This window comes from Cryptotermes secundus, unplaced genomic scaffold (assembly GCF_002891405.2).
Source record: "Cryptotermes secundus unplaced genomic scaffold, Csec_1.0 scaffold1266, whole genome shotgun sequence".
Classification (NCBI taxonomy): domain Eukaryota; kingdom Metazoa; phylum Arthropoda; class Insecta; order Blattodea; family Kalotermitidae; genus Cryptotermes; species Cryptotermes secundus.
Window position 1 is genome coordinate 84,227 of NW_019741993.1, and position 17,774 is coordinate 102,000.

Genomic DNA, 17,774 nt, shown 5'->3' on the forward strand with positions numbered 1-17,774 from the left:
AGGGAACCAAATCCAAACATTCTAATAATATAAATCAGACTGTATTATCACAGAACTTGCTGTCAAAAGAAGAGAATGCTAAGATGGATGCAGAAACACCACATGCATCAGTGCTCTTTTGTCTGCTACAAATGACAAACAGCTCAACCCTGATATGAATTACTGCATGGAATAAAACACTTGGATGTTGACTCTGTGAAACCAGAATCAAACCAATGATGCATAAACTGGACAGATCAGTGCAAGGGAAACAGCACAATCATGCAGTGACAGAGCAAACAAAGCAGCTTATCAGTTCAACATCACACAAAGATCAGGGTCAGCAACCCATAAGCACTGTAGATTGTGCATACAAACTGAACCTACCTGTCCAACTACAGATGTGCTGAATTTATGATGAAATGTCAGGTAAAATTCTGGAAAACACTGGGATGACTTTTTGGTATACTGATGAAATAAGTTTTTGGGCAATAACTGTGTCAACTTTGGCAGCAATGCTGTAATTTCTGTTGAAATGCTAGGTCATTCCCTTGAAAAGAAACTGGGGTAATGTTTGGTGCACTGTTGAACAATTTTTTGTTGAACTGTTTTAATTTATGGAAACAACCAGGGTACTATCATGTCTATTATTAATCATTTTCTGTTGCAATGCTGGACCATTTCCAATCAAACAAATGGGTCAATTTTTGGCACAGTGTTGAACCAATTTTAGTTGAAATGTTTGATCCCTTCCTGGCAGACAAGTGGGCTAAATGCTGATGTAATGGGGGGGGGGGGAAAAAGAAAAAAAAAACAGCTGAGCTAATATTTTGTGGTTTGATTAAACATTTTTTAATGAAAAGTTTCACCACCATTAATGAGTTAACTTGATCAGCATTGATGGACAATTTTTTAAATTATATGTCAAACCCTGATATCATGAAACAGTTTTTATAGCGTATGGAAACAATAAATGGTGCATGCTATTATGGTCTCAGCCAGGCAGATGATGAAGTCTGAGTTGCTTGGGTTTGATCCTTGGTTCCGCTGAGGCAGCACTGAAGTTCACATGAAGCAAGATAGGAAGAAACAAGACAATCATACAAGAAGAGATGTTGGCAGTACAAGTAAGCCATTAAACAGAAACAAGTGCTTTATGTCATTTTCTTGCTTTTATTTGGTCATCTTGTTAAACAATGTATAAAATCACTTTTAATGACAAGAGTGTGCTTTCATTTGCTTTATATGGGATCAAGTTATAGTTAGCTTGTAGGTTACTCAAAAACAGTCTATCAACTGCAGTGCTGCTTATACTTAAAGATTCTTGTTCACTGATAGTGTTGCAATATACATACACTACAGATGATAGTGTTCACTGCAGTGAGAGAATAACACAAGACAGTAAACTGTACAGGACTGGTGAGGAATCAGTTGTATCTTACTTCAAAAGTCATTTGTTTACAAATTAGTGTGTGGCCACAATAAATTGTGCAAGTAAAGAACACACACATCCACACATTTTAACTCAAGAACCAGTTGATATAACAGATTCTGGTATGAACATATGCCATTGTAGGCCATACTAAATCTGGAACTTCTAATTTTATACAATTTGTAATAGCAATGTGATGGATGTACAAACTTGTCAGGTGGGAATGACACTAATGAAATTACTGAAATGTGGTAATCATGGTAATGAAAGAAACCAAAGTAACCACAGTAATGAATTTGAGGGATCTAGAAAATGTAAATATGGTTGCACATGAATGCAGTCTGGATTGCAACTGTCTAATCTTGTTTAACAATGCTTCATTAAACTGCAGTGATTATTTAGCGTGAAATATAGTAATAGGACGTTTATAGAAGGTGAGCTGAAAATATACTGGGGTAAAAGCAGCTGTAGCAAGTTTCAGGATATGCTGCACTGGCAGATGGCTGGAGGAAATGAAGAAAACCTTGAAGCCATGGCAGATGATGCCACAGTTGAGAATCAAACCCAAAACCTCCAGAAGCAATATAACTTGAACCAAGCTATTCACATAATGTTTATTTTGTGAAACTTTTCAAATATGAGCTAGAAAAGGAAGAGTCATATCTGAATTGAAATACTTCTGCTTTCATAAATTATACTAGAATGAAAACAGCACAAATTATGGCTCACTGCAATGTCTGTTTTGTGAGAGGTTCTGGGTTAAGTATACAGCCTAAGGGACAATTCTATTAACTAAATGCAGACCTATACATCCAGCTCACAATATGCTGATTCTGAAGACCGAGATGCATTTCATCCAGACAGAACTGCTACTGCCCTAGACTCTAATACAGATCATCACAATACAAGAAATTGTCTCGTGTGCCTAAGCAGCAGTCACTAAAGGCCTATAAAGGTGAGGGACAGGCCCTGATACCAGACAGAGGACAGTGTCACCTTCAAAGGCTGGCTGATTTACTGCTGCAAGCCAGAGTGAGTCAGGATAAAGTGATGGTAGGAGAAAACTACTTGCCTCTACCAGAAATCAATCCCCAACTAACAAGTTCTGGGTTGGTCAGTTACCGACTCAACCATCCTGACACAAGATTACAGAAACATGCATGATACATAATGTTGGCCAAGCTAAGCCTTATAAGATCTGAGGTTTTCACAGCAGTGACTATGAAGAATGAAAGATCCCATTGATTCCACAGAGCGCAACACTATTCTCTCCTGAAAAAGTCACCGACTGCTGAGGAGGTTTGCCAAAAACTATGACCACAAAGTTCCAGACCCCCCAGACTCTGTGGATTGCTGAAGATCCATAAGCCCGATGTGCCATTAAGGCTCACTCTGAGCACCGTGGTTTCCCCTACCTATCACTTGGCCAAACAGTTGCCTGGCCTATTTAGTTCCCATACTGGCAACTCTCCACACCTAGGGTTCCCTCCAAGTCGATTCTTGCGATATAATGGTCAGCTTCAAGGTGGTGAAGAAGATATCTTGAGACACTTCCCCTCCGTCCTGACCACCTCATACTTCAGCTTCAATGGCCAGTTCTATGAACAAATCGATGGTGTCGCCATGGGCTCCCCACTGTTCCGGTCAACACCAACTTCTACATGGAGGACTTTGAGAGAGGGCGCTTCACTTAGCCCCCCACAAGCACTTCTGCTGGTGTTGCTTATTGGATGACACCCTTGTCATTTGGCCACATGGACCTGACAAGCTGAAGGACTTCCTGAACCATCTGAACAATGTCCACTAGTGCATTCAGTTCACCATGCAGACTGAAAGTGAGGGTCACATCCCCTTCTGTGACATAGATATTTATGGGAGACCTGACGGTTCTTTGGGCCATAGTGTGTACCGTAAACCTACCCATATCAATCTCGACCTTAATGCTGGGTCCCATCACCACCCATCCAGTAAGCAAGCCCTACTGGTGCAAAGGGCTATAATGCTACATGATCAAGACAGCTGCACGCGGAATTTGTGTTCCTGAGGGACGTTTTCAGGCAGAACGATTACAATGACCGGCAGATCCACAGAGTCCCCAAACATCATCCAGGTATCAGTCAGCCTAATGATAATCCAGACTCACACCTTCCTGCTCTATGTTAGGACTACATTCAAACAAATTAGCAGTGTTGTCCTGACAACATCAAGTCAGTGGGCCTGCTTCCCAAGAAAGTATCTACTTTCCTCCAGTTAGTCCAAGATCACTTTGGACACCGGGTATATACAGAATCCCCCATGAACGTACCTATGGTCTACATAGGCAGGCTGTTCCATGGACACCAGGTTGAAGGAGCATCAGCAGCACATCTGTCAAGAACATCCAGACAAGTAAGCCCTGGCTGAACACAGAGACAACTTCAAACACTTCATTAAATTTCACAATACCTCCATCCCAGCAATATGAAAAGAGAGGTTGGTTTTTGTCTCAAGTCATGGAAGCCTCCCATCTTCTCACTCAAGAAACCTGAATATGATGCCAGATCTACAGGGCTATGCAGGTCAATGCACACTCGGCAGCTCTAGCCCTGAGGCTGCTGGGTCAATGATTGCTCGGTAGCCCTGCTCTGGCCTGCTCTCTGCTACCTGCTTGCCTGGCCTTCCTACCTGATCCCTATTGACCTTACCCTCCTCCTCTCAATTGATTTCCCATTTTGCCCTCTCTCTCTCCCTCCTTCTGTTCTTATAGAGCTGAGTGTTTTCGACTAGTGGCTCAGTCTGCTAGCCACCTGCTCATGCTGGTTCCTTGCTTGCAGATTTTTCTACCCTGAAGATGGAGGGGATATTTTTCTCCAAAATGTCGGTCAACACAAGATCTACATGGAGGTACAACCCAGAAGAGGGCAATCTTCCTTCTGAGTCCCATAATTTCACCTTAAAACAAATGCAGTTGACTGAAAATAAGATGACATGAACAGAGTCCTCCACATAGCACAAAGCAGGCATGTCATGTTAGTCCAACTTCATAAGACAAATAAAACAACTGTTTCTTTTGGCCAACATAAGTCAGCTAACTTCAAAGAGGTTAAGTTCACTTGCCACATAAGAACTGGTTCACTTCAAGGTGGCAAGTTTGGATGGCAAAAACAAGCTGGGTTATTTCACAGATGCAAGTGTGACAGAAATAAAAATTGGCTAATTTCACAGAAATTAAGTTTGGCTGCCATAAAATTGGATAAGTTCATAGATGTTAAGTTTGGCTGCCACCCAGGAATTAGTTTATTTCAGGGAGTCTAAGTTTGGAAGCCATAAAATAAATGGCTAACTTCAGATGGGACAAGTCTGGCCACCAGAAACAGACTTAGCTCCTATCAAAGGTGTCTGGCTACCAAAAATTACTTGTATTATTCTACGGAGTCAAGTTTTTCTTTTGCATGCCTTAAAACTGGTTACTTTCACAGGGGTTAAGTTTGGCTACCACACATGTGTTGGCTATTTCACACAGGTGCACTTGACCACCAGAAGAGAACTAGGTCATTTCACACATGTAAAGTTCAGTCACCAAAAGGGAACTGACTCATTTCACAGAGGTAACACTGGCACCAAAAGTACTGGATCATTTCACATACACAAGTTTGGCCACAATAAAAGGATACAGTAATTTTAGAGAGGTTAAATTAGGCTGCCTTGCAGGATTGGCTCATTCCACAGAGGTGAATCTGACAATCAAAAAATAATTAGCTTATTTCACAGAGGTAAGTTTGGCCACCACAAAGAAACTGGCTGATTTCATGCAAGTAATTTTTACCATCTGAAAAAAATTACCTCATTTAACAGAGGTATGTTCAGTGGTCATAAAAAATGGATTCATTTCACAGAATAATCTGCCATAAAAGAATTGGCTCACTTCAGAGATAAGTCAGGCTTCCATTATGGAACAGAATGATTTCACAGAGGCAAGTTTCAGCACCATAAATAAATAACTGGCTCATTTCACAGAAGTAACACTGGCTATACCACAAAAGAATTAGTTGATTTTCACAGGTAAGTTTGGCTGCAATGAAAGATTGCCTTATTTCACAAGATACAACTTTGACACCACAGAAGAACTGGCTAATTTCACAGAAGTCTGGCTATCATACAAGAATGCCTCACTTCAATGAGGCAAGTGGGACCACTACAAAAGAACCAAATTACTTCACAAAGCCAAACTTTAACTGCCATACACAATTTTGTGAATTTAACAAAGGAAAGTCTGGCTGCCATAAAATAATTAATTATAATTTCATAGAGGTATGTTTGACTACCATGAAAGAACCGACTCATTTCATAAGAGATAAATTTGACTTTGTGGCTATCAAAAACAATTAGTTAATTTCATACAGGCCAATTTAGTAACCGTAGGGAAACTGGCTCCCATTTCACAGATGTAAATTTGTCCGCTACAAAAGATTTGGTTCATTAACTGAGACAAGTTTGGTCACCATAAAAGAATTGGCCCATTTCATAGAGGTAAGTTTAGCTGTCAAACATAAATTGCCCTATTCCACAAAGATGTGGCCATAAATAAATGTGACAATTTCATAGAGTTAAGTCTGGATCCATAAAAGAACTTCCTCAATTCACAAGAGGTATTCTATAAAAGAACAGGCTCATTTAAGGGGCAGTAAGTCTGGGCCCCACCAAAGTACTGGCTAATTTCACAAAGTAAGTATATCTGAATCAACATAGGACTTCTACTAACAGCAAAAATTTTATGAACATGTTCCACATTTTAAAAGAAAGTAAAATAAGTTTGATATAAGAAAGATATGAATACCAACCTAGAGCTGTGCAAGTTATGTTTTGAATGTACTGGATATGTTTCACTCACACTAAGTTGTGAAACTTTCATGCATGTTGATGAACTTGCGTCTTTGCAGGCAGCCAGCCATGTGAAGACAGAACAGTCACATCCATCCCCAATAATGGAGACAGAGAGAGCTTAAAAATGTTGCAAGTTGATCACTTCTTAACAAAAATGTCTACTTGAAACGGCTTCACTGCAAGATGAAAGCTATAGCCATCACTGTGCTCACTGTGTATTGTGGAAGTAGATATGACCCCTTGAGGGCACTGTTACAGGTAATAATGATGCCATCCTCAGTGAGGTTGGCCAAACTACAGCTGTGTATCTGGTGGGGACATAACCCAGACCAGGGGGATGCGTCAGAACACAGCCTTGGGACACCTCCTCGTGGTCCCGCTGGGCAATGGCAGTCCTGGGGTCTGGACTATTAGGACTACTGGGAATGACGGTTAAGATCCCATAAAGGTCAATGCTGTGTTTAAGACTGGAGCCTCCCACACAGAGGAAAAATGACTCTTGGGTTTCACCATGGTCTACCTATGAAGAATGCAGGAGAGCACTCATGTGGGGGTAGCTATGGCTACTTGAGTTGTCTCCCTAGAGTACCGATAAGGTGCCAAAAGCCTTCGGGACAAACAGTCTAAAATAGTTAGACCAACCCACATGGAGGAGAGGGAATGGGGGTGTTTAAGGGCTTATAACTGTTATGCTACCCCCAGGGGCGATATTCTCATGCAGGTATCCTGGTCTCAACGTCATGATCAGCTGGAATCGAACCCCCATTAATCATCAGGGATACCCCCCTCCCCCAAGCGAGTTCTTTGGGTCCTGGAGACTCGTGAGGAATTTACTTATAACGGGACCAACCACCTAAGCCAAGGTGTGAGGCATCGTGCCGAGGTCTGTGTGGCACCGGGGTGGTACTTTAGTTGGTGAATGATCCCCTCGGGGCACCAGGCAGCACCCCGTGGTATTTATGCCTTCCACCTGTATGGGGCTCTGCGGGTGGTGACCTTGGATATCCCCATCACTCATGGGACCAAGATGGATACTGAAAAACTTAAAAGTACAACTGGTCCACAGGACCTTAAAAAGAAAAGGGATGCTCCATGGAGATCCCAAAGAGAAACTCCTCAGCAGGGGGCTGGAAGCTCTGGTGCACCATTAGGGGGCCCAACCGCAACCAGCGAACCTACTGTCCAGATCTCAGCCAAGGACAGGGACAAATCAATGACTGGAAACCTGCCTGGGATACAGTCAAGGGCCTCTTCTTTGGTGGCTGGGCATGCTGATGCACCGCTGCGAGGGATTGGTAGATCTAGCATACCTGCAGTGGGTGAAAGTCGGGAGGCCTCTGAGGCTGATATGTTCTGTCCAGAAGTGCTAGACGGAAACTGAAGAAGGCCAAAGCTAAGGAAATGGAAGTAGACACTGGGGGCATTCAGCAACTGGGAACAGCAATTGCATTAGAGAAACCCTTGTCTGAAACCCCTAAGAGGCCAAGGTCATAGGGGAATACCCCCATGAATGTGCGCAGACCTCAGGGACTTACAGGGAGGTGATGACCCACGTAAGGTTAGCTATCTTCAAGGAAATGTATCCTAAAGATAAGCTAACAGAGGGAGACCAGGACTCCATTCTGGAGGAACTGGGATAGGTGTTACATAGGAGTGCTTTGGGAGAACTACCACGCCTGAAATCGTACAGACTGGAGGGATGTGCATTAATACATACATGTGCCAACCAACAATCTGGACAGTGGCTCGTCAGAGCCATAGATAATCACAGATTAAAATCAGGGGCTAGGGTGAAGATTACTGACGCCAAGAACCTGCCCAAACCTGTGAAGGTGGCTCTCAAGGATGAAGAACAAAGTTGCCCAAAATCCTGCGGAGCTGCTGAAATGGATCAGGAATCTTAATCCAGGGCTCCATACTGAGAGTTGGAGGATACTGGATTGGAAATCTGAACCAAAAGAGCAGAGACTGATCCTCCTTATAGACTGGGATTCCCTGTTATCAAGGGAACCGGATATAAGTTATAACAGGACTCTCACAGGGAACTGTTAGGGTCCTGCAGGATCCTGAGGCACAGAGGCATAAAGAAGTTGCTGTGCCCAGTTCAATACCCTCGGAATTGGAAGAGGATGTTGCACCCACTCCCTAAGTCGACTGGAAGAGCATATCTGATGAGGAGACAATCCCTCCTCTCGTCAACCCGACATTACCAGGTCAGGGACCTCCCTTGGAGGAAAGAAGGTCGAATAAAAAGAAAAAGGGGCTGTGGAAGAAGGGATGCAGGAGGACACCTTTCCCAGCAATACAGAATGAACACATAACACACATACATACGTACACATACATACACACAACATAAGATTCATTCAGATTAACCTACACCACAGCAAGGCTGCTACAGCAATTTTATGTTGGCAACTTGCTGAGGGAAAAGTAAGCATAGCATGTATTCAGGAACCTTGGATATATAGGGACCAAATAAGGGGCTTAACGAATTCAGGGGGAACACTTTATTCTGTTGTACCTGGAGAAAATGTAAGATCATGCATACATGTTAATTATCATATTAATGCTTTACCCTTGCTGGAGTTTTGTTCTGGAGACACAACAATGATGAGGAAGTCATACACACTGGGCGGAGGCTGTGAGGAGTTCATCATCATTTCAGCCTACCTTCCGTATGACTCGGATGAACCACCACCTTCCAAAGAAGTGAGGGACATCATTGAATATTGCCATCTTAGGAAAAAGCAGCTCATCATTAGGTGTGACGCCAACATGCACCACACACACTGTGGGGGAGCACTGACATCAACCCAAGAGGAGAATGCCTCATAGAATATTTGGTGAGTTCGAACCTTAATATTCTAAACCAAGGTAACGAGCCTATCTTTATGGTTTGCAATAGGCAGGAGGTTATCGACTTGACACTAGGGACCAGTAAAATAGGAAAACTGATAAATAATTGGCACGTATTTGATGAGCCGTCCTAATTGGATCACAGATACACCAACATTACAGTAGATCAAGCTACTTATAGGAATACTAAGAGAACCAACTGGGAGTCTCACAAAGACGACCTAAAGGTGAATCTGGAGACCATTTCGTGAAATATATGAACAATAAAGGACGTTGATTAGTCTGTTGACCAGTTTCAATGGGCTATATCTTCTCCTTTTATCAGAATTGTCCGGCTAGGACCACTCGCAAACCAAGGAGAGCGCCTTGGTGGAGTAAACAGCTGAGTGGGCTTAGAACCAAAACGAGAAGGCTGTTTAATACAGCTAAAATAACAGGGCAGTGCGACACCTACAAGGAAGCCCTTACCTGTTACAACAAAGAAACAAGGAAAGCCAAGTGATCCTCATGGAGGAGGCACTACCAGGAGATCAATGATGTACCAGGCGGTGCCAGACTCATGAGGATCATGGCAAAACAGGCGACCAATAAGGTCAGCACAATTAAGCTGCCTAAAGGGCAGTATACTTAAGCAGGAAGAGAGACACTGAACGAATTGTTCAGGGTCGGCAGAACTTGGGCATTTGCCAAAGCAGGACGAACAGGGCAGACTGGAACCTGGCCAAAGTCATAATAAACCAATCATAAATCAGATGGGCATTGAATACCTTTAGACCACTTAAGACAGCGGGAACAGATGGAATTATACCGGCACTTTTGCAGCATGGGGTGGAACTCTTAGTTCCTCACCTATGCCGAATATATAGAGCCTGCATGGCATATGGTCTTATCCCCACGGCCTGGAGGCAAGTTATGGCGACGTTTATCCCAAAGCCCGGGAAACCTGATTATACCGAGGCTAAGGCTTATCGTCCTATCAGCCTGTCGTCTTTCCTTTTGAAAACGATGGAGAAACTAGTAGATAGGCATGTTAGGGACGGGGTATTGAGGACTTATCCTCCACACCGAAACCAACATGCCTACCAAACAGGTAAATCTACCGAAACTGCACTACACAACATGGTAACATGCATAGAAAGTGCGATCAAACACAAGGATATTGCTTAGGAGCATTTCTTGATATAGAGGGAGCTTTGGATAGAACCTCATTTTATATAATCAAACAGGCTGCTGGGAAGCATGGCATGGAGTCTGCAATATGCAGGTGGATCAGAGCTGTCCTGGAAAGCAGAACCATAGCTGTTACATTATCAGGAGAAACCCTGGGAACATCCACATCTAGGGGGTGTCTGCAGGAGGGGCGTGCTCTCGCTGTGGGGCCTGGTCGTCGACGATCTCCTGTGGAGACTTAATGACGATGGGTATTATACAATAGGATATGCTGATGATATAGCAATCTTCATAAACGGAAAATTCCTTTCAACAGTATCAGAGCGTCTTCAAAGAGCTCTGTACACGGTGCAACGATGGAGTAGAAGAACAAGCCTTTCCATCAATCCCAATAAGATGGTAATTATACCGTTTATCAGGAAGAGAAATATAACGGGCCTTATGGAACTGACCCTCTTCCATAAGACGATCCAGCTCTCCAGCGATGTCAAGTACCTTGGTCTAGTATTAGACAAGGGACTGACATGGAAAAAGCAGCTGGATTAGGTCATCAGTAAAGCCTATAAGGCTTTTTGGACATGCAGAAGCATGTTTGGTAAAACTTGGGGACTGCAGACGCACATTGTGCATTGGATATACACTGCGGNAAGGGGGACTGATCTGGTATGGAAATGGTTCCAAGATAAATAAGGGCACTGGAGCTGGTTTGTACTGCTATGGCACTAGGCGGAAACTTAGTTTCAGCCTTGGGCAGTACACGACAGTATTCCAGGCAGAAGTATATGCCATTAAGGCATGTATTGCGGAGAATCTAGATAGGAACTACAGAAATAGGAACATCTACATTCTATCTGACAGCCAAGCTGCACTTAAAGCACTTGACAAACACCAGATCAACTTAAAATTGGTCTGGGATTGCCACCAAACCCACACAGAACTGGACAAACATAACAGGGTACAACTGATATGGGTGCTGGGGCATGAGGGTATTGCTGGAAATGAAACAGCGGATCAATTGGCTAAAATTGGAGCTGAACATCTGTTCATAGGATCTGAACCAGCCTGTGGCATCTCTATGGGAGTTGCCAGAAAGACAATCAGGGACTGGACAAATATGAATCGCAAGAAATACTGGGGATCCTTGACTGGACTCAGGCAAGCAAAGGGACTCAAACGAGGACCCTCTGCTAAAAGAGCAAAGGAACTGTTAAGTTAAAAAGGAACCAGCTATGATGGGTGGTGGGACTACTTACAGGACATTGTCATATTAAAGGACACCTCTTCAAACTGGGACTAAGTAATAGTCCCACTTGTGAGAGGTGTCAAGAAGAAAATGAAACGGCCACACATATCCTGTGTGAATGTGAGGCCCTAGCTTATTTAAGATTACGTAACTAGGGTCAATACTTTATGGAACCAAGTGACTATTTTGACGTCCCCACGTACAAAATCCTGTGCTTCATTCGAAGCGCAGGATTGCTGTGGGGATAATCAAAAGGGGTAGCACAATAGATCACTGTAGGTCGCGGTGCTAGGGCCGAGAAGGCCCACCCCTTATACATTCATTCATTTATTCAGTCAATGTGTCAAAACTATGTTCCAAAACCATTTTGCTTATAGGAACATTTGTGGCGGGAGCCTACATTTAGCCCACTCACCGAGACTTACAGAATGTCCTCAATGGCACGACACTGACCACAGTATCAGACATATAAAACTTCCTTACCCTAAATTCAGATCCTTATGATAGAAACTGCATAAGTGACAAGAAATGACAAGCTATGCATCTTTTTTCAACCATTTCTAATACAAAGAACATGTGTGGAATCTATCTAATATAGAATTCAACAAGAAACCAATCTGTTTTAAAGGCAAAAAAGAAAAAGGTAAAGCTATCCCTGTGACAGGCTGTGAAGGCCCACAGAGTTGTGAGATGATGAGGCTCTCACATTTTCTCTAGTTAATCAGCTCACAGATGGTGGTAACGCTGTCAGTCTTATGTGCCAGCTGCCCTCTACCCCCCAGGAAGATTCCTGGTATTCATTTTTGTTAGAGGCTGAGTCAGCCCCAGGGCAATAGTGCAGCTGGAAGGATTGGGTCAATTGAAAAAATCCACTTCATTGGGACTCGAATCAGCAACCTTCTGGCTTGTAGCATAGTGCCTCAACCAACTACATTACTGCGTGCTGTCACAATATTTAATAACATCAAACTCTAAAACAAATGCATGCACATGTAAATATCTGTACATAAATCAACGGACAAACACAATCACTGCCAAGCCCCTGCACTAGGATTTTACATGTCGGGCTATATATTTCTCCAAAGAAACTTGATTTTTAACTCACTATATTCAAAGCATAAATTAAAAAAAAATATATATGTGAAATGCAAGTGTAGGTTTCAACTTTTCTGAACTCTTTACAAGCTACACTTAAGTTTCTCTGCATCCATAAGGAGAAAGTAACACTTTTGTACACAGCAATAACAGCCTGTCAGTTTACAGTATCAGCACTGGTGCACAGTAACCTCTACCCCGTTAGGTGACAGGACTGACAATGAATGTTACATTACTTCATATTTCACAGTAATTATACCTCACAGTTTCAGGAACAATATGGACTGCAAATGAAGAAAGACACATGTTCAGCCTAATGTAACTGAATATCCAGTGATGTCCTTATGGATACGCCACATGCCTTTCAATTAGTGGACATGGATTCATACCTCATAAAAGATAAAACCATGATTCTCCTTAATTCTCATGGCTATTTCACTAAGCCAGTTCAAATGAAATCTAAAGTAGTATTACATAAATACCGATTTTCACTTTAAACTACTGTTTAGATGAAAGTACTTCATTACATCCTGCAAACCCCCTTTTATGGAATTTCCTAGGGAGCTGAACATAATTAGCTGTGCAATGCATGCAGTTATGAAATCTGAAGCTGTAGCACTGCCATGAGAGCTTACCACTGCACTCTGTCTCAAGTGAGTACTATTCAGATTCCTGCCTTCTGGGATGTGTCACTGCGTTGTCTGGCAGACAGGTACCAATATTTTGGAAAGAACTATTCTACCAGACTACACAGTGACATGATCAAAATTTCCATAATCTTAACATTCATTGCTGTGAGAACCTCAAACATTCTCAGTTCTTACTCACTCAAGTATAGCTAGGCTATCATGCCTTGCTGAGACATGACTGATCCACTATGCCAGAAGAAATACTGTTCATTTACTTTGCAGTGGTATCCATTTGTCACAAACCTTATTACACTTATTTAACACAATGTGTCCTAACAACTTTCCTGATACCTGGTCAGTTGTTCTATCCTTGTCTCCAAGATATTATGAACTCTGCACTCAGAACGTGACAGTATTTTGTCTGTAAGATTTGAGGCTTTCACGGCGGTGACTATGAAGAAAGCAGTCTTCTGGGATTTGGCGCCGTGTATATGTGGTGTTAACCGACGTTTCGGAGGAACGTATCGCCCCCATCTTCAGGGTTGAAGAAAAAGTATAGGTAAATCTGCAAGCGACAACACCGTGAGACACGGTAAAGCAGACTGCTTTACCGTGTCTCACGGTGTTGTCGCTTGCAGATTTACCTATACTTTTTCTTCAACCCTGAAGATGGGGGCGATACGTTCCTCCGAAACGTCGGTTAACACCACATATACACGGCGCCAAATCCCAGAAGACTGCTTTCCTCAGTATTTTGTCTTTTCATCTACAGATGGCAGCCTCATGTTTGCCTGTCTTTTTCACTGACCAAAGAATATATTTTATGATATATATGAAACTGGAACTAAAAATAAGATAATTTCCAGAACTACTCTGCAACAGCATGGACTTGCAGCCACTAAAGTGTAAATGCAAGGGCAGGCACAGTGTCATTTAGAGAGTCATCTTGAGGTTCAGGTTTGGACATTTTAACATAACTTACAATTCATTACATTTTTTGGCAACTGGCTGCAGCTGACAGCGTCAACAGTTCCTACAAATCTTTGCATCTTACTGTATTTCATCACACTTCTGGATCCATATTTCAAAGTGTTAGTTAGTTAGTTATTGGAGAGGGTGGGTTTCCCCATGCACTTAGACCAGTATTGGTCCACTGTGCTTCCCTCTATGATATTCTACCAGTCTCTATACCCTACCGATATTGGTGCGTACCATCAGTCCCGACCGAGCCAGCGAGTTCGGCCTCTACTGGCTTGGCGGTATCTATAATGCTTCCCCCATCTATCAGAGGCGTTAGAGACTACTGTTGGGCAGGAAACGTCCTTGAATTTGGCTCAGTGACCTCCTTTGGAGATATGAGGTTCTTTTACGTGCTGTAAAGCTAAGACACGGGACACACGACTTAAAGTCCCTCCCGGAGGACTTGTTCCCTGAATTTCTCCGCCCTTAAAAAGTCGATGACCTCCACTGGGTTTGAACCCGCGTACCACGAGAGGTGGGAACATTACCTCTAGACTACTGAGGCTGCTTATTTCAAAGTGTTAGTTTTATTTTAGCAAATACGTGCTACTAAATATTTCCATATTTCCAACAACCCTTCCAACCCCAGTCTTCACAATACAGGAGAGGGTAACGAAGGGGGATGCCTGTTTGGGCGATGCATAGGACTGCCACAGAAGCTTCAAAGACCCAACAGGAACCTAAACAAATGGATAATGGGGCTTAAGTGAAGCCGCGAGAGGCCCAGCGAGGTAATGGTGCATTCTGACAGCCTTCACACAGATGAAATCAAGGTGGTGCAACCAGACACTGGTGGAAGGTATCAAGAAAAGCTGGCAGGTCATCACAGAGGAAAGATTGTTAGAAGACAGAAGAGACTGGAGAGATTTTAATGATTAATCCACAACAAATGGAAACTATAATAGAAAAACGGGAGGAGGCGGAAGATGATGTGTAACAATATTATTCTGGCTTAGCATTTGGAACCATATGTCAAAATTTTTCTTCTCCTTCAAAATAACATGATTTCTCTCTTCTAAATTTTATTTCTGTTCACTATACAACAGACATAAAACCAAAATTACACAAACTTACAATCACCTTGTGTCAAAGTTTGAAAATGGTGATCAGTTTGTTAAAATATACTCTCAAACATAAACATATGTGATTCTTAATTTTTTTAATTTAGAAGTCAATTTCATGTGCACATATTTTCAGGCACCCTGTGCTAAATGTTATAAATTTAGCAATTTCATTATTTATATATAAAACAGGCAGGTAAAATTAAACATTTACCTCTATTTACTGTATTCTAAATAATAATTAGGTCCTGCACCAAAAAGTTCCATGCTGATTTGTAAGTGGGGGGGGGGGATAAAGCTATCCATGTAACAGGCTGTGAGACATTGAGACTCCCACGTTTTCTAGACAATTGGCTCACAGATGGTGGTAAGGTTGTCAGCCTTACGCCCTGGCTGGCAGTCCTTTACCCACAGAGATTCCTGATACTCATTTCTGTTAGAGGCTGAGTCCAAACCATAAACAATCACAAAGAATATATAAGCCACAGAAATAATGAGAAGTTTAACACCAAAATGAGCTGTGTTCAGACATTCAATATTGGCCTAGCAACTGCTAATTGAGATTGGACGTCCTAAGAGCAGTGAACATGAAGACTATCATCTTCTGAGTTGTCATACCATGTAGTCTGGCACATGTGACGATGTTTTGGAGGAACCAGCTGCCTCCATATTCAGGCTAGAAGAAGCATGAAGATGGAGTAAGTAGGTTCCTTCAGAATGTTGGTACCTATCTATTAAACCATACGATGTCACGTCCTACTATTATCTGTCTACCAGACTACATGGCATCACACCCCAGAAGTCCATAATCTTCAAGCTGTTATTTGATAAAAGGCATTATATTACTAAATGACAAGGCTCAGTGAAACTGACGAGTAAAAGATCCAGCTACTTCCCAATGTTGGCACACACTGTAAACACACGTCTGTTTAATCTTCTCATTTATTTGAAAAGTTTACACTGGGCTATTTAAAAACAATCATATAATTTCAGTATTATATACACTAGACAAGGTACATGTTTTCAGTCATTCTGCATACAGCCGCCACCACCACCGCCACCACCACACGCACATACCCACACACACACAAAGCAAGCCTCTTCATTCAGCAATGTGAAACAGTTAGATAGGAGTACAAAAGCAAGTCAGTTCATGGTCTGATAACAGAACAGCTGTTCACAGAAGTTCAACAATTTCTGGGACAGGGTTTCTTGCAGAGCAGTAAGCATTTAGGCTGGTGCAGCAAAGATTTTTGTAATTGTTAGGTAAAGAGTCCGTCGCTCATTAGGAACTCTGTCACTCTGGTGGTCTGTTCCACTTCTATAAATGTACTTGCTTCTTCATGAACATAATGACTATATAACACTACTCAGACTGTATCAGGTGTGTGTAGCATTGATGTGTTGGCTCCTGGGTTTGGTCCAGCTGTTCAGGCATTGCATTTCTCAATACTAGTACTGTTAGCTGGTATCAAAACATGGCCACCAGCCCTGCACAAGTGAGGGATTTAAAATTGCAAATTGCTAGACAATAACCTGTTACTCTCAAATTAAAATATGACTTCCAACCCCACAGTACCCTGAGAATCCCTACTCTTTGTTGATAAAGATTAAAACTGTCAATGAGGTTTGTCAACACATATTAACAAATGTATATAAAATTCTCAAATGTACATTATAATTACTTTGGTAGAGACAATGGGCCCAACAAAACAATTGCTTCTTTGGTGTAAAAATGCAAGACTGATATGAAGAAGCATTCATGTGACACAAACCGAAAGTGCCAATTTGTGACACAAAGATCTGTATACATAAACACCCAAAATAACCAACTTAAATAACATATCAGAAGATGAATTTGTGGGTCACTTATTTCCAACTTTGGTTCAGTTCATGAAGTAGGGCATTGATCTCTTTCAAGACATGTAACAGATACTCAAAGTTCGATTCACCATTTCTAGCCCTCCACAACTTAACCCTAAAAGTGCTCATTGTAAAAAATGTTGACCTTTTCAAACACAGCTATATCTGACAGCATGTGACATCTGTTATCATTTTATCTGAATTTCAGTGTCAACACATATTTAGGGGGAATTTTCTTTACAGATTTAAAGTCCTTAGAGAGTTTTTATATAGACAATTTACTCTTGAATGAACCAATGGTGGCCAGGAGAGAAAACATTGCTGTGATAAAACTGTGAAAATTGTGGATGAAGGAACTTATCTCAGTGATAATGAACATGCAGTGTAGTGACAGTGCAACCAGCTGTTTCTGTTGATAACTGCCCTGATTCATTGTCTGAAAGTAGTCACATGAGGACCGATGATTCAGAAAGTGATACACCACTGCAAGCTGGAATGAAGAGAGAACTGTAGTATCAATATTGTGACATGTCTCCTGAAAACCAGAACAGAAAAACCAG

The 17,774-nt window shown here is 42.0% G+C and overlaps 1 protein-coding gene across 7 annotated transcripts in view; it reads right to left on the reverse strand.

Moving 5' to 3' along the window:
* Positions 1–17,774, reverse strand: part of LOC111872974 (cholinephosphotransferase 1) — a 76,150-nt gene that overhangs the window by 13,789 nt on the left and 44,587 nt on the right. Inside the window, exon 10 of one of the 7 annotated variants that reach the window (XM_023867306.2) lies at positions 3,717–3,778. The exons of 5 other annotated variants lie outside the window; for them this stretch is intronic. In XM_023867306.2, the coding sequence (XP_023723074.1) occupies positions 3,717–3,778 (62 nt within the window). Of the gene's footprint in view, positions 1–788; positions 3,779–17,774 lie in introns of those variants that run through there. One more of the 7 variants, XM_023867305.2, reaches the window with a different exon arrangement.